At 40.5% G+C, this 24,954-nt stretch overlaps 4 protein-coding genes across 5 annotated transcripts; 3 read left to right on the top strand and 1 right to left on the bottom strand.

Moving 5' to 3' along the window:
* The first annotated feature begins 36 nt into the window (after positions 1-36).
* LOC6649391 (glutamate receptor ionotropic, kainate 2) lies at positions 37-3,690 on the top strand. The gene is made up of 14 exons (XM_023179772.2): positions 37-216; positions 280-443; positions 510-732; positions 785-1,177; positions 1,238-1,401; positions 1,458-1,688; positions 1,744-1,947; positions 2,004-2,088; positions 2,144-2,420; positions 2,471-2,672; positions 2,729-2,954; positions 3,005-3,117; positions 3,181-3,330; positions 3,389-3,690. Exons 1-14 carry the CDS (start codon positions 108-110, stop codon positions 3,557-3,559), a joined length of 2,712 nt encoding a protein of 903 aa, XP_023035540.2. The 5' UTR covers positions 37-107; the 3' UTR covers positions 3,560-3,690.
* A 49-nt stretch (positions 3,691-3,739) lies between these two features.
* Positions 3,740-7,379, top strand: LOC124460621 (glutamate receptor ionotropic, kainate 2). The gene is made up of 13 exons (XM_047011863.1): positions 3,740-3,860; positions 4,140-4,300; positions 4,357-4,573; positions 4,627-4,817; positions 4,881-5,079; positions 5,149-5,312; positions 5,378-5,608; positions 5,665-5,868; positions 5,941-6,025; positions 6,093-6,369; positions 6,434-6,635; positions 6,689-6,914; positions 6,973-7,379. The coding sequence occupies exons 1-13, from the start codon at positions 3,740-3,742 to the stop codon at positions 7,377-7,379; spliced, it is 2,685 nt and encodes an 894-aa protein (XP_046867819.1).
* LOC6649393 (leucine-rich repeat serine/threonine-protein kinase 1) lies at positions 7,376-17,694 on the bottom strand. 2 transcript variants are annotated; one of them, XM_023179615.2, is made up of 12 exons: positions 17,542-17,694; positions 15,187-15,346; positions 14,440-15,121; positions 13,809-14,377; positions 11,865-13,757; positions 11,322-11,807; positions 10,896-11,256; positions 9,747-10,835; positions 9,161-9,688; positions 8,269-9,098; positions 7,773-8,205; positions 7,376-7,714 (listed from the first exon to the last, which is right to left on the bottom strand). In XM_023179615.2, the coding sequence occupies exons 1-12, from the start codon at positions 17,558-17,560 to the stop codon at positions 7,490-7,492; spliced, it is 7,275 nt and encodes a 2,424-aa protein (XP_023035383.1). In that variant the 5' UTR covers positions 17,561-17,694; the 3' UTR covers positions 7,376-7,489. The 2 variants fall into 2 exon arrangements, with proteins under 2 accessions (XP_023035383.1, XP_046865208.1); XM_047009252.1 differs by lacking the exon at positions 17,542-17,694 and adding an exon at positions 15,415-15,622.
* Positions 17,695-18,448: 754 nt separating this feature from the next.
* Positions 18,449-24,714, top strand: LOC6649394 (phosphatidylinositol 4,5-bisphosphate 3-kinase catalytic subunit delta isoform). Its single transcript, XM_002072146.4, has 8 exons — positions 18,449-18,624; positions 19,450-21,405; positions 21,473-21,679; positions 21,751-22,338; positions 22,403-22,709; positions 23,445-23,615; positions 23,691-23,810; positions 23,875-24,714. Exons 2-8 carry the CDS (start codon positions 19,586-19,588, stop codon positions 24,001-24,003), a joined length of 3,342 nt encoding a protein of 1,113 aa, XP_002072182.1. The 5' UTR covers positions 18,449-18,624; positions 19,450-19,585; the 3' UTR covers positions 24,004-24,714.
* Positions 24,715-24,954: the final 240 nt, after the last annotated feature.

Here is a 24,954-nt window from a genome sequence, read left to right on the forward strand (position 1 = left end):
GTGAACTAAATATATGTATTTATAGAAACGTCTATATATATATACTTATATATAGATACATATATGAATTTCTTTAAGGGAATGTGATTCAATTTAGAGTGTATAAAATGAAGTTTTGGTTAGTGTTCCCAACTCTATTATGGTCGATTGGGGTACAGAGTCAATATTATGCAGGTAACTCGTATAGCCCTGCCAGCAATCAAGCAATTCGTATAGGTAAGCTTTTATCATGCATCACATTTTCACTCAATACTCACGAGAAACAAACAACAACAAAAGGCCTTATCACAGACGATGCCACGGAGAGGATCCGTCGAACCTTTGATCATGCCATCTCTGTGGTAAACAATGAGCTGAGTGTCCCGCTAGTGGGAGAGACACATCAAATGACCAGCTATGGCAATTCAGTGGAAGCCTTTGGCCAACTATGCAAACTAATGCAAGTAAGCAACAAGTAACTTCAATAAATTCCAAGTCGAAGGAACTGAAATGAAAATTGTTTCCTCCAGAGTGGAGTGGGTGCAGTTTTTGGACCATCTGCCAAACATACTTCCGCACATCTGCTGAATGCCTGCGACTCCAAGGACATACCCTTTATATATCCACATCTCTCGTGGAGTTCACAGACCGATGGATTCAATTTGCATCCCCATCCCGAGGATATTGCCAATGCCTTGCACGATATTATTGAACAGTTTCAATGGTCACGTTACATCTTCTGCTATGAATCCTGTAGGTAACCTTTACTTGACCTTTCCATGAGCTAATTTCGTCTCCATTTTAGCTGAATACTTAACGATATTGGATTATCTGATGAGTCGTTATGGCAGAAAGAGTCCTGTCGTTAAGGTATTGCGATTTGATCTGAATCTTAATGGCAATTACAAGTCAGTATTGCGACGTATAAGAAAATCGGAGGACAATCGTATTGTGATTGTTGGCTCTACGGAGGGGGTGGCTGAGCTGCTGCGTCAGGCCCAACAAGTCGGCATTATGAATGAGGATTACACCTATATAATTGGTAATCTGGATCTACACACATTCGAGCTGGAGGAATACAAGCACAGTGAGGTCAATATCACTGGCCTACGAATGTTTTCACCCGATCAGGAAGAAGTACGAAATCTTGTTGAGTTATTGCATCAAGAGATTGGCGAGAGTGAGTCAACTAATAATGGTAAAGCTAAAGATATTCTAAAGATATTTGGAAACAAACTACATGGAACTCTTTGTACAGGATCTTCATCCATTACCCTGGCCATGGCTCTGACATATGATGCAATCCGTGTAATTGCCGAGACCACAAAGCATTTGCCTTATCAGCCACAAATGTTAAACTGTTCCGAACGACATGATAATGTCCAGCCAGATGGGTCTACTTTTCGAAACTATATGCGATCGGTAAGTTAAAAAAAAAACTAAAAAGAAACTCTTAATTATTCGAATAATCTATTTAGCTGGAAATCAAAGATAAAACCATGACGGGACGAGTTTACTTTGAGGGCAATCGGCGAAAAGGTTTCACCTTTGATGTCATTGAGCTACAAATCGGTGGTCTGGTCAAAGTTGGAGTTTGGGAGGATGGCAAGGAATTCGAATTTAAGCGTCCGCCACCAGTAATCAATTATAATGAACTTGACGATGGTTCATTGGTAAATAAGACCTTTAAGGTTCTTATCTCTGTGACAGTAAGTTAATGTGAAAACAAGAGAAGTTAACAAATATCATGAAGCTTATTTTCAGACTCCTCCTTATGCCAGTTTGGTGACCACTTTTGAGACTCTAATTGGCAATAATCAGTATCAAGGCTATGGTGTTGATCTAATCAAGGAATTGGCCGATAAATTGGGCTTTAATTTCACCTTCCAGGATGGCGGCAGTGAGTATGGTTCATTTAACAAGACCACCAATACCACAACGGGCATGCTTAAAGAAATAGTCGAAGGAGTAAGTTTGAAACTGAAATGAAAACTAAATGATCTTCTAATGACTATACTTTTTAGCGAGCTGATTTGGCCATCTCTGACTTGACCATAACATCGGAACGGGAAGAAGTCATTGATTTTTCTATACCTTTTATGAATCTGGGTAAATTAGATATGCAAGAAACGTTGATCCAAGTTATCTTATTGGGTTTTTTTAGGCATTGCCATTCTCTATGTCAAAGCACAAAAGGCGCCACCTGCACTTTTCTCCTTTATGGATCCCTTTTCCAAGGAAGTATGGCTATATCTGGGCATCGCTTATCTGGGTGTCTCTCTATGTTTCTTTATACTGGGTCGCCTCTCGCCCACCGAATGGGATAATCCATATCCATGCATTGAAGAGCCCGAAGAACTGGAGAATCAGTGTAGCATAAATAATTCGCTATGGTTCACAACTGGAGCCCTACTGCAGCAGGGATCGGAAATTGCACCAAAGTATGATCAATAATTAGAAGAATTATACCTACATTTATTACCATTCGCAGAGCTTTAAGTGTTCGTACGATTTCGGCTATTTGGTGGTTCTTCACACTGATCATGGTCTCCTCGTATACTGCCAATTTGGCTGCCTTTTTGACAATTGAATATCCCACAAGTCCCATTAACAATGTGGACGACTTGGCCGAAAACAAAGATGGTGTACAATATGGAGCAAAACGGGAGGGATCTACTAGGAATTTCTTTTTGGTAACTAAAATTAAAGTCTAAAGAGAGTAAAATTTAATTGAATTTTCATAAATCAGACTTCGGAGGATCCCACTTATATGAAAATGAACGAATACTTGATGAGCCATCCAGAAATGTTAGTTGCTACCAATCAGGAGGGAGTCTCTAAGGTTGAAGCTGGACGAGATTATGCCTTCTTAATGGAATCCACTTCAATTGAGTACACCATGGTAAGGCATTGCAATCTAACAAAAGTTGGCGAAGCTCTCGATGAAAAGGGTTATGGCATAGCAATGATAAAAAGTAAGTACCAAAATAATCTACCAACTCAACTCAAATTATTGATTCCATAGATTGGCCCTATCGAGATAAATTCAATAATGCTCTATTGGAGCTTCAGGAGCAAGGTGTTTTGGCTAAATTGAAAAACAAATGGTGGAATGAAGTTGGAGCTGGTGTTTGCAGTGTAAGTCTAAAGACTATTGCATTCAATTTTGTATATAACTTGTTTTTTTGATATTATTTTTAGAAAAAAGCCACCGATGATGGTCCCTCAGAATTGGGTGTCGATAATCTTATGGGTATTTATGTCGTCTTGGGTATTGGAACAATTTTGTCTATTCTACTCTCCATTATGTATTGGTGCATATTTGTCTTCAAAAAAGCCAAATTCTATGAGGTATAAAGAGTGAAATTGAAAGTATATCCAAATATATTTATATTATTCTTTTAATCAGGTACGTTTCTGTGATGCCCTGGTCGAGGAGTTTTTAATTGTGGTTCGTTTTTCGGAAAATGAACGTGCTCTAAAAAGTGCCCAATCGGTTTATTCCCGCAGTCGCAACTCTTCACAGTCCATAGAGTCACTCGAAACGGATTCTGAGGAAAATATATCCAGAGAGGATTAAGCTTTTCCACTTAAGCTTTCACTCAAAAATCATATTTTCCAAATTGTCAATTCGATCAAGTTTTCAGTTCTAACAATTCGCTCAACAAGTGAGGACAATAAAATTGGAAAAATATTGTTTTCTTGCTTTAATGTTCATATCAAAATATATATATAAATAAAAATAAAAAACGAGAACAAAATGCTTGATAAAAGCATTACTTATATATTTATTTTTTTACAAATCGCAACTATTTATGGTCAATACGAAAACTATGGCGGAGGCTATAATAGTTTTCAGAACTCCGAAAGTGTTCCAATTGGTAAGTATTTTTCTTTTCGAGAATACATATTCCAAAAAAAAAGAAAAAAGTGTGTATAACCTATTTAAAAACATTCAAGAGTTTTATTTTTAAACTTTTTGTTTTTAATGAGAGAACATGCTGAGCGTTCCATCAACGCGAAAAGCTCATAAAATTGAGTTTTATTATTTGTTTGTTTTGCTTTCTCAAACCGAATGGGACAGTGTGTTAATGAGATACATATACAAAAAGCATTTGTTTACAAGTTCAATTTTTTTGTTTACAAACAAACCGGCATAGGTCTCCTCACCGATCAGAATACTGAGACCATGAACATTATATTTGATCATGCCATCAATGTGGCCAATCAAGAAATAGGCACATCCCTGTCATCCTTGAAGGCCGAGGTTAATTACGGTGATGCGTATCAAAGTTATGGCAAACTATGCAGAATGCTGGAGGTAAAATATATAAGAGATCAATAGTGTCTACTTAAATTAAATATTGAATTAAACAGACTGGCATAGCTGGGGTATTTGGGCCCTCTTCTCATCATTCGGCCTTGCATTTGATGTCCATATGCGATGCCATGGACATTCCCCATATCTACTCGCATATGAGTGAATTAGCAGAGGGCTTCAATTTGCATCCACATCCCAAGGACTTGGCCAAGGCTTTGCATAGTGTTATAACTGCCTTTAATTGGTCGCGTTTCATTTTCCTTTACGAATCGGGTAAGCAAGTCTGCTTAGTCAGTGAAAAATTAATATTTTTATCTTAATTTTAGCTGACTACTTGAACATCTTGAATGAGCTAACCACCTTATTTGGTATGAATGGTCCTGTTATCACTGTTCTACGCTATGACATGCAATTGGATGGAAATTATAAGCAAATCTTGAGACGTGTTCGTAAATCTTCAGACAATCAAATTGTTGTTGTTGGTTCCAGTGATACGATGCCCGATTTTCTAAATCAAGTAAGTTTCATTTACTATATGGAAAACTAAGAGAAACATAAACAACTTACATTAATTTCCTAGGCTCAACAAGTGGGAATCTTTACTGAGGATTATAATTATATAATTGGAAATTTGGATTTTCATTCATTCGATCTGGAGGAGTACAAGTACAGTGAAGCCAATATAACAGCTTTTCGCTTATTTTCACCAGAGAAAATGGCCATTAAAGAGTTGCTTACCAAACTTGGCTATTCCAATGATCAGGATGAGTTTCGTAATGGTATTAAAAATAAACAAATTTAATTTAACTACAAAGAATACTATATATGGAATTATTTCTGATTAAAAGGTTCTTGTCCAATAACTGTGGAGATGGCTCTTACCTACGATGCTGTGCAATTATTTGCCGAAACTTTAAAAAATTTACCTTTCAAGCCAGTTGCTCAGAATTGTTCACAACGCTCGGAAAGTGTACGAGATGATGGTTCGTCCTTCAAGAACTACATGCGAACGGTGAATTGAATAAGATATATAACCCATGAATATCAGAAATATCCTTGTTTTAAATTACATTTTAGCTACGCCTAAAGGATCGTCTTCTGACCGGACCCATTTTCTTTGAGGGGAATATACGCAAGGGTTATCTTTTGGATGTCATTGAACTGCAACCATCGGGCATTGTCAAGGTGGGCACATGGGATGAACAGCGTGAATTTCGTCCTCAACGTCTGAAGCCCACGAATTCTCAATTCGATTCCATAGATAACTCGCTGGCCAATAAAACGTTTATAATATTGCTTCATGTGCCGGTAAAGATTAATAACCAAGTTAATTTTATGAACTACTAATTATGAAAGATTTTTAGAACAAACCTTATGCCCAATTGGTGGAATCCTATAAGCAATTGGAAGGAAATAACCAATACGAAGGCTATGGAATTGATTTAATCAAAGAGCTGGCAGATAAATTGGGTTTTAACTATACATTTGTGAATGGCGGCAATAACTATGGATCATATAACAAATCAACTAATGAATCTACTGGCATGTTGAGAGAGATTATGATGGGGGTAAGAAAAAAATCTCAAAAATCGAAAAAGAATATTCTTATATATAGGTCTGATATACTTTTCCATAATTAGCGTGCCGATTTGGCTGTCACTGATCTAACAATTACATCAGAACGTGAAGAGGCAGTCGACTTTACAATTCCCTTTATGAATCTGGGTATGTTTAGAATGTTTTATTGTGGCTTGAAATTTTGTTAATTAAATTTTATACTTTATTTGTTTAGGCATCGCCATACTCTATTTGAAACCTCAAAAAGCCCAACCAGACCTTTTTACATTTATGGATCCGTTCTCTCAAGATGTTTGGTGGTTTCTGGGATTTTCGTTTCTCTTTGTATCGCTGAGTTTCTTTATATTGGGTCGACTATCGCCAAGTGAATGGGATAATCCCTATCCTTGTATTGAAGAACCAACAGAGTTAGAAAATCAATTTACCTTGGGCAATTCGGTTTGGTTTACAACTGGTGCTCTGCTCCAACAGGGCTCGGAAATTGGGCCCAAGTAGGAGGAAAAACTAAACAAATTTTCCATATTTAACAATGTTTGGTTTTGTTTTGTTTTTCAGAGCCTTATCGACTCGTACAGTGGGCACTTTCTGGTGGTTCTTCACTTTGATTGTGGTATCCTCGTATACTGCTAATTTAGCTGCCTTCTTGACCATCGAGAATCCTCAAAGTTTGATCGACAGTGTGGACGATTTAGTTGATAATAAAGATGGAGTGGTATATGGAGCCAAGCGTACAGGTTCTACTAGAAATTTCTTTATGGTAAGTTTATAATAATAAAGTAAATTTTGAACTAAACTATCAACTACTTCTAGGCATCGGAGGATGCACGGTATCAGAAAATGAATAAATTTATGATGGAAAATCCAGATCTCCTCACAGAAGACAACGAAGAAGGCGTACGCAGAGTTAAACATAGCCAGAAATATGCTTTTCTAATGGAATCCACTTCCATTGAATACAATACAAAACGTGAATGTAATCTAAGAAAGATCGGTGATGCCCTAGACGAGAAGGGCTATGGCATAGCCATGCGTAAAAGTAGGTGTGATCAACGCTTTAATAATTGATTATTATAGATTTTGAAAATATTCTGCAGATTGGCCATATCGTGACAAGTTAAACTTTGCAGTAATAGAGCTCCAGGAGCAGGGTGTACTGGAAAAGATGAAGAACAAATGGTGGAATGAAGTGGGCACTGGAATTTGTGCAACCAAGGAGGAAACACCCGATGCCACGCCCTTGGATATGAATAATCTGCAGGGTGTTTTCTTTGTGCTATGTGTGGGCAGCTGCTGTGCCCTAATCTATGGCATTATAGGCTGGGCTGTGTTTGTAGTTAAAAAGGCTCGACATCATCGGGTGCCATTGCGTGATGCCCTTAAGGAGGAATTGAAATTCGTCCTCAATTTTAACAATTATGTGCGAGTGCTCAAGAACTCTGCCTCAATCTATTCGCGCAGTCGCCAATCATCCATGTCGATAGCTTCTATGGCAGACAGTTAATTAGTAAAAGTTTATTATCAGAAATGGAATGAAATTGATTATCCGATTAAATAAATTTATACGATTATTATTAACAACATTGCACCCCTGGGTCAACTGAGATCCGATTTTTAGGTCCAATTCTTGGCGCGCCACAGTAGACAATGAATGTTATTGTCCACATCAGTTGGCGGCAAGGATTTAGCAGCACCATGCGTGGGTGTACTCACTGTAGAAGCGCACTGGCCAGAAGTCTCGGCCATATCCACATAGCGTGAGATCAGTGATCGATAGCGTCGTCCAATGGTGGCAATTAATGATACGCTGCCATTGGGCACAGTTACAATAGCCTTGATCTGCAAAAGGTAAGTGTAAGTAACTCTCAAATAGATATATAAATGGCATATTTCTTACTTCATTTTCGTATGGTCGGAATACACTGATCGGTCGCAGTGTTTGTAATTCGGCCACGATTAGACAACCCCAAGTAGTGCCAATATATAGCTCTGTATTGTGGGCCGCCAACGCCGATATCTGACACTTGATCAAGCTAACATGCTCGTCAAGGGCAATACTCTGCAATGACTCGGAGCAGGGCAACAGTTTTGAACAGTCCAATTTGTTTTCAATCCGTTTTGAACTAACACCCCATTGATAAACCATGCATCCAGGATAGAGACAGCTAAACACATGACTATTATTACTGCAGAGTCGAGTGACCTTAACATCCTCAATCAGATTGGGTTCTTCGCTGTGGCAGAGAGCCTGATGACCGCATACGCCGGACTCGTTTAAGGGAAAGACGTTCATTTTACCGGCTATTTCACCGCACCACAACTCGTAATTGCTGGAATGAATGAAAATTAAATTAAATAATCAGAAAAAGCTCCAATCAAATAGTTAAACTCACCCATCTACTAAGACTGAGCAGGCCGCATGCAACACAAAGCCAGAACAAATTTCGGTGAGCACGAAACTTCCTTCGGCAAATGCACAATTACTTGGCACCAGTGTCGCATCCACTAGAAACACTCGCCCATTGTGTAACCCGACAGCAACTCGGGCTATTCCTTCCATATAGACTAGACTTATCACAGCAGATTTAATAGCCGGATCGAGCATGTAGGAAAACAAATGCTCATAGCTGACTGTACTATAGGCATGCAAATTGCCAGACACATCGCCCATCCAAATGGCCTCTTCCACTAGACAGCAGCAAAGCATATTAACTTTGGGCAGACGATGGCCAGATCGGGCACGCCCGCTTTCGGGTGGCGTCTTTGCCGGCGGCACCATCTGAGTCTGAGAAGCACAGCTGATGCTGCTGCATTGCACCAAGTTGCCACCAGGTGTGACATCCAAAATATCAATGCGAGATCCAAAGGATGGGAGCCATAACTCCAGACTAGAACGTTCCTCGTCACCTCCACATATTGGGCTATAAAAGAGACCGCAGACAACTTTCTCGCTGTGGGGTAGAGCAACTACATCAAGCAGGTGAATGCACTCTGGAGCACTAAGTATGGAGACAATTTGACTGGCAGTGGGCCGACGACGAGGCTGCTCGTGCCAGCAAAGAACCATTAGGTCAAGACAACAAGTGGGAAATTGTGTCTCGCGATGTGTCAGAGCTGGACGACTGCCTTCGAGAATGCATTCTTTAATCGACTCATAACCCTCAAAAGGCTGACGCAAGCTTATGTTCTCGTAGATGAACATGCCAAAGGAGAAGCAGTCCACCTGTAAAAAATGAGAGTAAATGATAAGGGATTATCCCAACTTTTACTAGGAAAACTACTCACTTTCTCTGTGTACTCCTCCTCGCCGTTGTAGCGTATGATTTCGGGGGCCATAAAACCTTCGGTTCCTCCAAAACCCTTGGCTCCACTTGGTGCTGTCTGCCTGCTAATGCCATAATCTGCAATTTTGATATGCACATGATTCCGTGGATTATCTTCGGTGTGTGGCTGCGGTAGTTCCCAAACGAGTACATTTTCCGACTTCAAATCCCGATAGATAATCCTTCTCCGATGCAGATACTCAATAGCCCGTGCTGCTTGCAACACAAGTGTCTGGAATGTATGTGGCCCCATGTGGGCGCCGCTGCGGCGATACTGACGCAGTAAACTATCAAGACCGCCCAGCGGTGCCAGTTCAAGGACGAGAGCCAACGGTCTAATACATATTCCCACCAATGGAACAATATTCGGATGTTTTAGAGTAAGCAGTACAGCCAATTCCTGTCGTGCTGTGCAATAAGCCTTGCAGGAGTGTTGCAATGGATCCCGATCCCATTTTCCCAACGCCACTTTATAAGCCATTAATGCACTCTAGCAAAAGAATAAAGTTCCAGGATACAAATTCATTTTGTTAATTTATAAAACTCACCTCCTTGGCCCTTGCACCTGGTGGAACTGGTTGTAGCATTTTCATGGCGACTGGTTTGAAGGATCCACGTAACTTGCAGCTTGCTTTGAAAACAAAGCCGAAAGCTCCACGGCCCAAAAGTGAACCCTTAATAATACACTCCGATGGAATCGTATATTTCTCTGGTATATCAGCAAAAATTACATCCGGAGCCAGTTGGGCCATCGACTGCTCCAGATGAACAGGACAACTGAGTTTGCTTTGATTGTAAACGGATAAAATGCACTCCTCAATCATCCAAGCGTAACAGACATTTGAATTATCTGGCAGATGATAATTTGGATGGCCATCTACAGATGTATTGCGTGATGAATCAGCCGAATCAGGACCCACACCTGAATCTGCGTCGGATCCTGCATTTAGTGAATCCTCTGAACGTCGTTCTCGCCTGGCTGTTGCATTTAAGTAAGCGGAAAACACATTTAGGCCGCCATCTTCACTTGGATCGCCAGCTCCATGCAAAAAGTAAGCACTACTAGGCCCACCACGCTTCCCACTGCGACTGGGCCTATGACAGCCCATGCCTGAAGCAGGTAAATCTCGATCCACGGGCGGTTCACCGTTATTCTGCATCTGCAGCTTTCGCAAACATCGTGGACACAAGACAAGACGGGTTATTAGGAATCGACCTTCCGAAGTGTGCACAAATCTTGTACCCAAAGCCGGATACCAATCTTCCAGCAGTAGATCAATGTGATCCACAGTTAAGGCCAACAATTTAGCCACGGCCGACATTTGAGGCTTCAACTCGGCGAGCAACTCCCTTTCGCTATTATCCAGCTCATGGGAGATGGTCATTTGGTGTAAAGGAAAGTAAACTTCCAGAATGCTTGAAGAACTCAAATTGACATCGCCCCAAATGCCATCCAGTTTGAGTTTAAAACGATTGCTAGCCGTGCGAAAAGGCTGCGTACGCTCAGTATTTTGAAATGGCACTTCCCAGATTTTAAAGATTAATACATTGCCATAATACAGAGCCAAACCCGTCTGCCAAAGATTCCATTGGGTATCCTGTTCCAATGACGAACGCAAATCAAAGTCCAAGTATTTCTATAAACCATAGAGACAATATTGAAATCACTCAAACTTAATAGTGCTTATTCTACTCACATCTTGGACAGTTACATAAACACTTCGTATAGCCTCAATGATTTGCTCGTCAGCCAGAATACGTGTGATAAGACGAGACCAGAAGCCAGAGGGAAAATACGTCATCAAGAGTATTCGCCTAAGACCTTGACTGCTCGGTGAATTGCCTGGCGAACACTGTTCGTATATCAAATTGTTCAAGTTCAACTCTTGCGATACGGAGCAACCAACATGCCGAGAACGAGAACGCTGAGATAACTTTACAGTGGTCCCCGCACTAAGAGTGACGCCCTCCTGCACCGGCAACAGGGATGGTATTAATAGAGTGCGTGAGTCCCAAGTGAGTGCCACTTCGAATTTGTTCAACAGGTTAACTATATAGCTATAAAGGATAAATTGATTACAATAGAAGACACAATTAGGTACTCTAATTTGCTTTCTCTTTACCTACGATTCCCATTCACATGAGCATGGACACTGCGAAACAATAACTGGAGATCATCCAACTTCATCACGCCCGTTGGAGCAAAGGGATTGATTTCCCGCACAGTTACCACATGGGCCAACATATCGCACAGCCATTGGGGATCAAGAAAATAAAAGTCCCTCAATGTGGCATCATCATAGTGAAGCAGAACTCCATTATCATGACACCAAGTGGTGGCCTGTTGCAATTCGGCAGCATCCCTGAATCCCTTGTAGTTGTGCACTCGCATTTGCTCTGTCACCAGACGTCTGTATTGCTCCCCATCCAAGACAGGATCACGCCCAGAGGCACGCAGATTGCAAGCAATTACATTGGCAATGTCTTCCAGGGCAATATAACTGGCGGGAATCTTTTGTAGCAACATGGGCTCCTTGGAGCCCGGAGATCGCAATTGCATGGCAGTGTCGTAGATAATATTTGCCAGTAAATGAATGTTGTGCAAAGTGCTAAGAATAAAACAAATTAATTAAATTTCATCAACCAATCGTATCCAAAGTGCTTACCGGCAACTAATCTCTATGGAATCAATGACACGTGGTAAACCAATCTTTTCTGCATCTGGAATGGCGATGAATTTCTCTCGAATAAGCTGCTGAAAATGTTCCGCTTGTTGTGCAGAGATAGATTCACCCACCAAATCGAAATGCGTGGCCACAATGATGACCGGCGAGTTGGGTGCTCGAGCCTGTATATTGATGAGCCACTGCAGCAGATCGGTCAATCCTTTGTGAGCTGCATCGGTAATTCGCCATAATACCAAGTATAAACTGCGCTTGGACAGAAAATACTGATGCGTTGAGTAGTACTCCTTCTGGCCACCAAAATCCCAAGTTCGAAAGACAACAGGACCATGATAGCCAGGTGAACGTTTTCTCTTCTCGCATATCCAAGTGCCAATATCAACGCCGACTGTAGAAATGTTGGGATTGGCGCGATGCGAACGCGAAGTGCTTCGCGAATGACCCATTCTCTTGGCCCAATGATTCTCGCTGGCCCACGAAGAGCGCTGTGATGCACTGGCGCCTGAGCCCGAACCCACGCCCTGACGCAACAGATCCAATAGGGTGCTCTTGCCGATTCCCGCTGCACCCACCACCATCAGTTTCATTCTAGCATAGGGTTGTGCATCCTCATAGATTGACTTCAGATAGCCAACAATGTCCATAGTTTTGTGCTTTTTGCTCTCGATCATTGAGCGCAATGGTTCCTGCAGCAAACATCCGCGAGTGTTTAGATTCCACAATCTGGAGAGCAGTCCCAGATGCGGAGGCAACTCGGTTATATTCACATTGCCACTAATATTCAATACGGAAAGGCTGCTCAGCTCGTGCAGGGAAGGGGGTATCTCCTTCAGGCAATTGTTAGTCATATCCAGCATGGAGAGATTTGGAAATATCACTTTAGATTTATTCACACCCAAGACACTCCAGTCCGCATCTTCGGTCTCATTGAACAAAGTGGAGGCATCGTCGGTAGAAAGTTGAATGCGAGTCAATAGATTATCGGCCAAGATGAGAGTACGGAGAGACTCGAGACGTAGATGACGCCTATGCCGGCAGACACTTTTAAGCACCGATGCGCGAAACGAGGAACACGTGGACGTGGAGGATACCGACGATGTTGTCTTATAACTGGGCGATTCTTCGATTCCCTCCGGTAGCTGGACATAACTGTAGCACAGCAAATGGGGATCTGATTCGGTAATGCGAGGCAAGCTAGGCCAACAGGAAATCTCGTTGTGACTTAGATCCAATTGCTTTAATGTGGCGGGATAACTAGTGACATGTCCCATGGATCGCAGGCTATTGTAGGACATATTAAGACGGGTCAAATTGACTGCCAGACATGGCAACGCAGCCGGAATGCTACTAAACAGATTATTTGCTATATTCAAGCTGCTCAACTGTGATGTAATGGCTCCAGTCACGGATCCGTTCTGGCCGTCCATCAACTCCTGCTGCCATTTCATGTCGTTGTCCGTGATTTCCAATGTAGACGACCACAGATTACGATGGATTAGGGTTCTTGTGGTCATCGTACGCGGCTTGTTCGATGGTTGTTCATCGAAAGACTGTAGCTGCAGCTTATCCAGACTCAGCAGTGAACTACTCGTCTGCATGGGTGGAACTGGTAGATCCTTGAGCAAATTAAATGCCACGTTCAATTCCCGAAGTTTGGGTGCTCGCCACAAGTCGAAAGGTAATTGCTGGAGTTTGTTATTCGAGATGTCCAGTATGGTTAAAGCGGGCAGATGAAAAATAGCAGCTGGAAGACTGGTCAACTGATTGTCCTGCATGTAAAGCTCATCCAATACGGGACAATTGTAAACAGCTTTGCCTCCCAGAGCAACGGAAGTTGGTAACTCTACGATTCGATTCTGGGCCACATTCAAATATCTGCCGATAAAGAGTCTAAGTCTAAGAGTTAATATCAAAATTCTCACTTACCGCAGGCTAACCAATTGAAAGAGCTCATCGGGAATACTTGTCAACTGATTATGAGAGAAATCTATTCTCGTGATGGCAGTCAGTGCGACCTCATTGAGTCTCGGATGGGATTGTAGCTTGGGATTCAACTGAACGACTCCACTGACAAGCCAAGGCAAGCGAACTGCACTCAGTTGTAAACTGTGCCAGTCCAGAATGGACGGAATGTTGGGGAACATAGCGCTATACGAGATATTACTGCTGGATGGCAGGAACACATTCACCTCCACCGGCGTGGGAAGGCCCTTTTTGTTAATCTTATAGTCCGAGTCGGGGTGAACGCGTCGGGCTAACAATCGGCTTAAAATAGCCTCATCATCTCCGCCAATGGCCAAGCCAATGGCCAATCCTTTTTCGTCCTGTGCTCCATACTTGAGCAGCAAATTTAACATCGGCAAAGAGCGCTGCTTACAAGCCTCAACGATCGGCACATTGCTTAGCCCATAAATCTCTTCGCTGCATTTTGGATCATTCTGATCCTCCACCGGCTTAGCCACAATGTTGGGATCGGCATGATGTTGGAGCAATAACTGAAATGAAACCAGATTTAATGACGATTCTAGGAGAAGCATTTGCTGGTGAAATGTATTACCTGCACCACTTCTAGATGTCCACCACGAACGGCGGCCAGTAAAGCAGTCTCTCGTGTAGCTCCACACAATAAATTGACATTGAGAGGACAACGATGCGATTTGGTAGCTTCTTGTGCACCAGACGCCTCAAGGGAGGCATCTCCATCGCCAGATATGTGCAGTTTCGACATAATTGCCTGGATTCCAAATGAAATGCGTTTCCTGGTGGGTGAAATGGGAGTAATTGGCGTCGACGACGAATCCCCCTGAGTGCGACGGCAGTTAAGCTGCCATTTGAGCAAGACTTCCACCAATTGCTTATTGCCCAATATGCTGGCTATATACAGACTCGTTTGTCCTGTAACATCCTGAGCATTGGCATCAAATGGCAGACGCCACTCCCACTGGCCCTCATCGTCGCGATATGTCTGATAGAGGTAATCGGGATATTCGTAATTTATTAGCAGTTCCAATAACTTAATGTGTCCATTGATGCAGGCTGCATGCAATGGCAGCCATCTCTCCACTGTCGGCTGTTGAATCAGTTCCGGGAACCGCTCTAGCATAAGCTTAGCAATGCACAAATGTCCACTATGGACGGCTGCATAGAGGGGCGAGTACTTAGTCACGGCATGTGACCGCCCATCGGCTCCAGCATCCACCAAAAGTTGCGTAATTTTATCATAGCCAGACAGACAGGATCTACAAACATATAAATCATATAATATAATAATCGCCCTATCATCCCTCTGGCAAAAACCACTCACATAAAAAGCAATGTGTTTGCTCCAGCTGGTGCCATATTAACTATAATCTGACGCTCACTTCCCAAGGCAGACAGCAGGACGCGCACTGTACGCTCATCCCCGGCTGTAACAGCGCCTCGAAGCTCTCCATGCTTAATCTGGCGTACCTCCTCCCGGGCATCTGCAAAGAAAAAAGTTAGTTAACACATCACAAAACTAGGACATATGGAAGATAATAGCGCCTCCTACCCAAGACACGCGTTCCAGACGTCTCAATGACCTCATCAACAAAATAGTCACAAGCCTCTAAGGCTGTTTCGGTGCCCGCTTTTGGCTGTACCACAAATTTCCAAGACATTATGTAAGACGAAAAATAATACCAACAAAAAAATGGCAAATAGGAAAATGCTATGCAAATTTATGACATTGATGAACCGAACGCAACTGCGGCTAAAACCGAACTGACTACGGAAAATCGATGACCCACGCTCACATGCGTTGCCCCGGCCGCCCACGTTGTCCTGGTCATTGATCCAAACGACGTGGCCGCAAAAGCACTGCGCAAGACACGCAAATCAAACAACAATAAATCCAAGGCAAACTGTTGCACACCTGACACTGAAGCCCAACACCCACTGTCAATTCATTCATGGAGAACCTTCACAGTACCAGGGAAACCTTTTATGAAAATCCATTCAATTAATATGTCAGAATTTTATCATGAGAAATTATAAAAATTATGAAAAATTATAAAGTCAAAGTCATCCATACACTAGCCTGGGATTCGAACCCGGATCCTCGCGTTGTTCAGTTGACTAAATGACTAGGCCACTTAGACAACTCATCTACCGAGTCAGATTAGAACTTGCTCTTCATATGCGAACTACACAAAATTTAAAGTTTAATTACTTTGTCTAAAGCTTTTATTGTACATACATATATTCATTTCCGTTTAATTTAGGTAACTTTTACCTTTAATTATTTGAAAAAAGATTAAGTCAGAGATAAGAAAAATCTTATCTGAATTCTAGTACCCAAACAATTTTATTACTCATTACCCACAAATTTTATGGCTTTGAAATAATTACCAATTAATAAATATATTTACAACTTTAAGAGCAATATAGCCAGAACTTAATAAGTCTATTTGATGGTGAAATTTACAACTTGAAATTCTTTCAATATTAGTCAATATTAATTTCAACTATCGAAATGACAAAATAGTCATCTTTTAATAGTCCTATCAAAGGGAAGAAATAGTACTGAATAGGGAGTTCAGCACCGCAAAAACTGAAAGCCCATCTTCATCACTTGTATTCAAATTATGAACTGATTTTATTAACAAACGTCTAAGAGGCGACAATTGTTCTTAAAAATGCTTACTCTAATGTTTATATTAATGCTTGTTTATATCATGCACAGCGTTGGCGACTTGATATTGCGCTGTTCTTAAAATCTTGAGTGCTTTCCCACAGAGTGTGGGCGCATGTTTTGTTTATTTCTTTGTTCAATCTGATTTGGTGAAGCCATTTCAGATGAACGCGATGTTTATCCTTAAACAGTACTTTAGTTAATATGACTTTAGTTTTTACGATTTGTTTAAATCTATCCAATGTAATTCCTAAAAGGTAATAAAATAAATTAATACAAAATGCCCCACAGTTTTATAGCAATCTTATGACTTTTGAATGTTTTATGAATCCTAATCCTAAAAATAACAGAAAAATGAAGAAGTCGAAGAAACCTTTTCCAAAACTTAAAAAAAAAATCATCAATTTATAGAATTTATACTAATATTAATCAAATTCTTGGTACTAAATTCTCCCACACTGAAGTACTAGATTTTCTCCAGGAACAAATTTTCCTAATTTGCTTACATTTACATGGGTATTAATATCTAGGAATCTAGGATTTAAGCCGAGTAGCTAGAATTTATTGATAAGAAGCGTAAAACCTGGGTTTGAATCGCAATTATTTATGTAAGTTAATTATGCCTAATTTTCTTCCCCAGATACTGCTGACGAATTTCTAAAAGCCAAGTTTGATCCCCACGCAAATCTGGAATTGACAGTTAAAACTTTGTAAACTGATGTCTCACAAACTTGGGAACATTTAACATTCTTTAATAGTTGATCCAGGATTCATTGAGGACCAACACTGCAGGGCCAAAAATTCTGCTCCATTCCAGTTGAATTACCTAATTCTCACCTGGCCCATATACCTATACACAAAATTCAATTTATGTATTTGCTAAAGGAATGCTTTAAACCACTGTCAAATGAGCAAAAATTGTGAACTTAATATTGTATGTACATAAATTTTTGATAACCAATGAATACAGAGCAATTGATTAAGTCAACATTTTGCTTTACTCACCTTCATCGGAGTCGCTCATTGTCAGAATGCAGTTTTTGTCCTTACACAACAATTACTTCTTGTAATAATTTGTGCATCTTAGTTTTTTGTGAAAATTATCACATTATTTATTAAAAATATTGATCAGTTTTTCGCTTTGTTTACCTTACATGTAAATAAATATATTTTATTTACTAATGTCAACAGTGTGACCAACAACACAAAGCCATAAAATTCCTGCTATGTACTAAAAAAAAGGATATAAAACGTTACAAAATTCAAAATGTGCATAAGAAAAATGGAAATGTTGAAATATTTAAATTCGATATTCTTCGATATTATGTGAAATTCATTTCACACGATATTAAGATAGAAAAAACCAAAACCTAATAGATTGAAATGGAAGGGGAAAACAAATAAACTTGTAGTATTGGCATCGAATTTGTAAATTCCGCTTGTTTATTTTATGAGGTTTGCATTAATCGACAAATTTGAAACATTATTTGTAAACTTTATTGTATATTTGTACGTTTCCGACCAGTTGGAAAATAATCCAAAAAAGATTGGATCTGGGATAAAATTTCTTATAATTCTAGCCAAAGTCCGACAAAATGTATAGAGAGAAGGGACAGGTGGTCGAATATCCTGGAAATTTGCTAATATTTTATTAAAGATCCCTAAAACAAACAAATCTATCAAGCCATCAAGCAAAAAGTAAAGAGTAAACGGATATTATTGAAAACGAGGTTTTCAGGGATATCTTTGACTATTCTACATTCATAAACTTTGTTAGATATAAAAAAAAGATTAAATCACTAAATCTTTTTTCACTATGACTTGTTATTTCGCAAAACAAAACAAAGCATGAGACGATCTAAAAAAGTCTTGCAGCCCTGATAGATGAATTTCAATCGGTTATCGTCAGTTATCGAACCGATACTCATCCCAAACAGCCAAAATATTCGAAATCTGTAAATAAATAATTAATTTTTTGTGCGTTTTTGTGATCAGTTTTGAGTGCATTGTGTTAGAAATTGATTTTGAAAACAATTGTGTAATGTCCTGGCATGGGCGTTAGTCGATGCCGGTGCTGATGAAAAGCAAGTAAATGAAGGCATTTCCTTTTCGTTTTTTTTTTTCCTGGGGTCGACCACTCACACAAACACACACACGCACATATACATCTAAACTTTTATGCTTGTGTTTGTTTGTGGATAGACATATGTGAGTGTTATTGTGGCATCGCGACTTAGATAAAGCCTTGTTAATTTTAAATACTCTAACATAATTCTAAAAATAATATTCGTAAATTAAATAAAAAAACACAAGTTATTTTTTAAATATTTACTTCAATTGCATAGATAATTATCGATAAACTGCCATAATTAGCGATTTTTTTGTTTTTGATCAACAATCTATATATACATTGCTTGTGGGCAGAGCATGCAAGTGTCGCCTTGATGCCCACCAGGAGACTCATTCTTGTTTTCGTTTTTTTGCGTTCCCCTGACGGCACCCAAGCAGCCATTACCACTGACCCTACGCCTTAGCTCCTCCGTGTGACTCTGCGTGATTCATACTAAATATAAAGTCAATGTTTTTCTGCTCTTTTCACTGTTGGATTTTTTTTAATCCAATTGAAGATGAAGTTTTAATTAAAAATATCAGAAAAAAGAGAAATGCGCGACTGCGTCTGGCTGCAGATTTGTCAGCTATAACTAACTTATAAATAGATTTTTTTTTTTTTATGTGTTAAGCCTAAATCCCTCCCTGTCAGATTCAACCGGTTACAGGAGGAAACGAAAGTTCGGGTGGAAGTTTTTTGGGAGGAGAGTCACCTTTTATGAATCTTATCAAGAAGTGGGCGGGCCATGCCATATGTTTTTTTTTTCTTGTTTTGTTACTGATTTTTTCCATTTTGTTTACTAGGTTTAACGGGAGAGTGAGTGAGCGAGAGAGAGAGAAAGAGATATCTGTTGATTTAAATGGAAAACAACCAGACAACCATCAACAATAATACCAATAACAACAACAACAACAACTGAGATTGAAATCAGCTTTGACCATGAATCATGCTGCTGTCCCTTTGCCGGCCAGTTCGGTCTCGGACATGCGTAACATGCAGCAGGCAGCTGGCTATAACAATAGTCCCCAACAATATAGTGGAATGATGATGTATTCCCCACATGTCCTTCTCCAACCACTCGAATCCGGCAATACACGTTTCTCGATTGGTCTATGGAAGAATGATCCACCAGACATAGTGGAACTCATATGCTTTCTGCCCAACGGCATTACCATCATACTAGATGCCAGTTCACAGTCCACGATACGAGACATCAAAGCGGAAATAGTCCGCCAAGGCAAACAAGGAATAATGGGCTATCTGATAAAGGATGCCTGTGACTATCAGTTATATGGTATCTCCAATTTCAATATCGATCCGTTTACGGATGAGACAAAACGTCTGTGCGAAGTCCAGCCATATTTTGGTATACTGAATTTGGGTGCACGCACAGATGCCACCCATTTCTCCAGCGACTATGAACTGACCAAAATGGTCAACAATATGATTGGCAAGACCTTTGACCAGCATAGCACGCAACATGCCAGTCCCGAAATCGATGAGTTTCGACGTAAAATGACCACAGTCTGCGAAACCATTGAGCTGGAACGATCCCAATACACATGGCATCATCGCCTGCTCTATGAGCATCCATTAAGACTGGCTGCATCTAGAGAAATGCCCGAACTCATTCGTCAGCGTCATCCAGCCCATCATTTTCTGATTGTGGTCAAGAATGAGAATGACCATAGCACGTTCACTTTGTCCGTGATGGAACAGGACACGCCATTATCCTTGATCGAGAGCACGTTGCAAAAAATGAATCGATCACAGATGAAGATCAACGATCGGGTCACAGACTATGTATTAAAAGTCAGCGGACGGGATGAATATCTGTTTGGCGATCATCCGCTGATACAGTTCCTATATATCCAAGAGATGCTCTCCGAATCGGCGGTGCCCAATGTAGTGTTACAATTGGTAATACGTCTGGATTCGTATATTAATCACCACAATGAGCGAAACATGGGTCTGAAGCTGCCCCAAAAGAAAGAGCGACCACCGCAGCCAGTGGTCAAACTACGGACCACATCTCTGTACGATTTGGGCAACTATTTTCAATTGACACTGCACAGCATTAGCAATGTAAATTACGATCGGACGCGAGCCTTTAAGGTGGGTCTCCATGTGGGCCTCTTCCATGGCGAGCATAAGCTTTGCTCTCAACGCTCCCTGGATGCTCCCAACGATGGAGCCAAGATCTTCCAGTTCAATGACCAGGTTATTGACTTTGACATACAAATGCGTAATCTGCCACGCATGACACGCCTGTGCATCGTAATCTATGAAGTGAGCAAAATGTCCCGTTCAAAGAAGTCCTCGAACAACAAGGATAGCTCGCTCAAGGATGTGTCCTATAATAAAAATCCTTTGGCCTGGGTGAACACAACAATTTTTGACTTCAAAGACCATTTGCGGATGGGCCGCCAAACTCTGTACACATGGACCTACGCAGATGATATACAATCAGATGAGGTATTCCATCCACTTGGCACTGTCGAGCCAAATCCGCGTGCCGAGGAATGCGCCCTGGTGGATATCACATTCCATAGCAGCTGGGCAGAGGCGGTTACCTATCCAACCGAAAGTGCAGTCTCACAGTATGCGGAAGAGAGGGCGCGGGCACATCATCGGGATAGACAAATGTCCGAGAATCAACCACCGCTTAGAGATCTAAGAGAATTACTGTCTAGTTATACGGGTTTGGACAAAATATATGAGATGGTAGATCAGGATCGCAATGCCATATGGGAAAGGAGGTAACAATTTGATCGCAAAATTAAGTATATTAAAATTTCATTTATAATAAATTCTAATCTCGTTTAGATACGATATTGTACGCGAATATCCGGAAGAACTGTCCATATTGTTACATTGCGTCTGCTGGAACGAACGCGATGATGTGGCCGATATATGGTATCTTTTAAGTCGCTGGCCACTAATATCTATTGAACGCTCGCTGGAGCTACTCGACTATGCCTATCCTGATCCAGCTGTCCGTCGATTTGCCATCAAGTGTCTGCACTATCTAAAGTGAGTTTCCCTTTCCTTTAGGTCTTTATTCAATTTCAAGCTAATTTTCAACTTCATTTTTCATTTTAAAGGGATGAAGAGCTGCTTTTGTATCTGCTACAATTGGTGCAAGCTATCAAACACGAATCGTATCTGGAAAGCGATCTGGTTGTGTTTCTGTTAGAGCGAGCTCTACGGAATCAGCGCATTGGGCATTATTTCTTTTGGCATTTACGTTCCGAAATGCAAACACCATCCATGCAGACACGTTTCGGCCTTTTGCTAGAAGTCTATTTGAAAGGATGCAAGCAACATGTGGCACCGTTGCGGAAGCAGCTTCAAGTGTTGGAGAAACTGAAGCAGGGATCTGTGATAGCTAAAAAGGGTAGCAAGGAAAAAGTGCGACATATGCTGCAGGAGTTCCTACAGGATCAGCACAGTCGGGGTGTCTTCCAGAACATTCAGAATCCGTTAAATCCAAGCTTTAGGTGTAGTGGAGTCACACCCGACAAATGCAAAGTGATGGATAGCAAAATGCGACCTTTATGGGTAGTTTTCGAGAATGCCGATCAGACATCGAGCGATGTTTACATTATATTTAAGAATGGCGATGATCTGCGGCAGGATATGCTGACCCTACAAATGCTACGCGTCATGGATCAGTTATGGAAACGTGAAGGGTAAGCCAATAAAATAGAGAAAAACCTAGAAATTATCTTAACTTCATTTTCTATCCTATTCCAGCATGGATTTCCGCATGAACATTTACAATTGCATCAGTATGGAACAGAGATTAGGCATGATTGAGGTGGTGCGCCATGCCGAGACTATTGCAAACATACAAAAGGAAAAGGGCATGTTCTCGGCCACATCGCCGTTTAAAAAGGGATCCCTTTTCAGTTGGCTTAAAGAGCACAACAAGCCCTCCGATAAGCTGAACAAGGCTATAAATGAGTTTACCCTAAGTTGTGCCGGTTACTGTGTAGCCACTTATGTCCTGGGTGTTGCCGATCGACACTCAGATAACATAATGGTCAAGCGTAATGGACAGGTAACTATTTACTCCTAACATATAACCACTAACCATAGAACACATAGATGGGACAAACTCATGATTTTTTGATTGCAAACGCTAGCCTAGTCATGGAACCCCAGAGAACTTCGAGAAAACCCGAACGTTCGTACTCTCTCTACTTAGTTACGAAAACGAGTGCTTTCGTACGGTAGTCTTTTAAGAAAAAATTACTTCATCTATTTGTATTTTTGGCCATTTCGAACCCCAAGGGCCAGCGGAGGGTTAATCAACACACTGTACAGCCATTTCATTCGCACTCACTATACAAAGTGCCTCTCACCCACACTTATTGCAAGCATAGCTAAGACAGTTCTGCTGCCGACGAGACTACCTTATGTTATTGTATCATGGACTAGGCTAGCGTTTGCAAGCCATCTATGTTGTCTATGGTCAGTTCCCAAAGGCAAAGGCAGCCGAGTAGACTACCTAACGAAAGCACTCGTTAGCTCGTAGCTGATTGGCAGCCGAGTAAGACTAAAGACAAAGGCAGCCGAGTGTAGACTACCTTACGAAAGCACTCGTTTTCGTAGCTAATTGGCCCTCTCCCCACTTTACGCTCTCATTGAGAGTAGGAACGTTCGGGTTTTCTCGAAGTTCTCTGGGGTTCCATGACTAGGCTAGCGTTTGCAATCAAAAAATCATGAGTTTGTCCCATCTATGTGTTCTATGGTTAATGATATAACAATAACTAACTAATTCATCTTCTCTTAGCTCTTTCACATCGACTTTGGCCACATTTTGGGCCACTTCAAAGAGAAGTTTGGCGTACGACGCGAACGTGTTCCATTTGTGCTAACCCATGACTTTGTTTATGTTATCAACAAAGGTTGCAACGATCGCGAGGCAAAGGAATTTTGTCACTTTCAAGAATTGTGCGAACGCGTAAGTCCTTACATTCATCTATTTATCTCGTTGTTTTGATTCCAAACTAATTTTGTTTTCCTTCGACTTGTATAGGCATTTTTAGTTTTACGAAAACACGGCTGCCTTATTTTATCGCTGTTCTCAATGATGATTTCAACGGGACTGCCGGAACTGTCCTCCGAAAAGGACTTGAACTATCTACGTGAAACATTGGTAAGGCCATCAAAATAGTTGAGTGTTGAATGAAATGATTTAAATTATCTATTTGTTTGATTAGGTACTGGACTATACGGAGGAAAAAGCACGCGAACATTTTCGACAAAAATTTAGTGAAGCTTTGGCCAACTCCTGGAAGACTTCCCTAAATTGGGCCTCGCACAATTTCTCCAAAAACAATAAACAGTAAACAGCAAGAACAACAACAACAACAACAGCAAGGATCATAGTTACAACTCTCTCTCATACACACACACACACACTCACACACATACACATAACACAAACGCACACACGACACAAGCATGTAAATGTGTTTGTGGGTTAATCGAACTCTTTTTTTTTTCTCCGACTCCATTTATGTGCTTCATCTTGAGGTGTAGTAAAAATGTTTTTATATACAACTCAAAAAACCAAGTTCAAATCTATGTGTTCACTATGTTAGGCTAAAATACACATAAACACACACACACTCACACACACACACACACACCCCATGCACCAACGCATATTTACCTTTATAGATATAAACATTGCATATTTACGCCAGCCAATATCCTATTAACAAAAACAAAAAAACAATATATTTGTATATTAGGCATTTGTGAATTCATCATCAATCCGTTTTCTTTCAGACATTTTTTTTGTTTTCGTCAGTGTCATTTATTTTGTACATTCTTAATATTTGCCTGTTCCTCCAATTTAGTTAGTTATGTTGTATTTAGATCTTTCTATCGTTTTTGTTGTTTAAACAGAGCCAATCAACACACACACATAAGGTGTGTGGGAGTGTTACACATAAACACAAACACATACACACACATATAATTGAATCCTATACTTGTTTAAGCTCAAACATTTTTTGTGTTTGTCTAAGTTAAAAATTATCTTTATTTTTGTATGCCCTATTATTATTATTATTATTATTATTACGGTAGTAGAATACTTTATATTTGTTTTTGCTTGTTGCAAAAAATATATATATAAATCATATGTATGTTTCTTCTTTTTTTTTTGTAATATTGTGTTATAATTATTAGCGTATTTTGTGAATGGCTGGGTAATTGTAAACATTAAACTCAAAACGATTTATACATAAAATGTAAGACGAAATCAACATATACGCCGGGTAAATATATAT

Source organism: Drosophila willistoni, chromosome 3R, assembly GCF_018902025.1.
Source record: "Drosophila willistoni isolate 14030-0811.24 chromosome 3R, UCI_dwil_1.1, whole genome shotgun sequence".
NCBI classification, from domain to species: Eukaryota; Metazoa; Arthropoda; class Insecta; order Diptera; family Drosophilidae; genus Drosophila; species Drosophila willistoni.